Genomic DNA, 773 nt, shown 5'->3' on the forward strand with positions numbered 1-773 from the left:
GTTAGGGTTAGGGTTAGCATTTGCAATATAAAGAGTTTGTGGAATTGTCGGGATAGAAAAAAAAGGTGTAAATACTGAAACGTAAACAAACGGATTGTAAGGTTATACATACAAACTAATGTATTTTATCGATCTTTCGTCCTTAGATTTTAACCTCGACTTATTTATTTAATAAAGGCTGCTCTGTGTTTATATTTTCCAGCTGACATGCCTGGTCAAAACGAAATAAATCCTTATTACCATCTTCTTAATTTCAACCCCACAAGACCAATGTGCCCATTTAAGAACAACTCAAAATCCTCCCACGTTTAACGAGCAATCCATTTCCATTAGAAATCTAACTAATCTGAATCCATCTCACCCCATCGTAACACCAACAACTGAAGATAAAAAGGATCTGTATCAGCATTTGGCAAATTACGGAGACAGCCCGGTCATGATGAATATATATAAGGGTGCGTCCAAGTTCGAGCAAAGGGCAAACCATATTGGGACAATCTTTATACGAGTTCATGATGTAGGCTGGTTGTTAAAACAAGCTGCATCCGACCCTCCTTAACATAAACTTGGCTTGGTACCAGCTGCTAGGGTTCAGTATAAAGCAAGGAACCCAAGAAGAGGCTGAAGTCACCCAAAAAATCTTCCCTTTCTGCAAACAAGAGCCATGAGAACTCTACTTGTGGCCCCCCTAGTCCTGTTCGTGGCCCTCGACTATATTGGCCAAGCATTTGCCACTGTTACGGACAGGCTGCTCCTCCACAGCCGAATTCGTG

General features: G+C 41.0%; 1 protein-coding gene across 1 annotated transcript in view; it reads left to right on the plus strand.

Moving 5' to 3' along the window:
* The first annotated feature begins 563 nt into the window (after positions 1-563).
* The window catches only part of LOC147014681 (transforming growth factor-beta-induced protein ig-h3-like), a 90875-nt gene continuing 90665 nt past the window's right edge, over positions 564-773 (plus strand). Inside the window, exon 1 of the mRNA XM_085850669.1 lies at positions 564-773. This exon is cut by the window's right edge and continues 13 nt beyond it. Within this exon, the coding sequence (XP_085706795.1) occupies positions 665-773 (109 nt within the window). The 5' untranslated portion in view covers positions 564-664.

Source organism: Eptatretus burgeri, chromosome 13, assembly GCF_056783735.1.
Source record: "Eptatretus burgeri isolate ZD-2024b chromosome 13, Ebu_testis_v1, whole genome shotgun sequence".
In the NCBI taxonomy this organism is placed as follows: domain Eukaryota; kingdom Metazoa; phylum Chordata; class Myxini; order Myxiniformes; family Myxinidae; genus Eptatretus; species Eptatretus burgeri.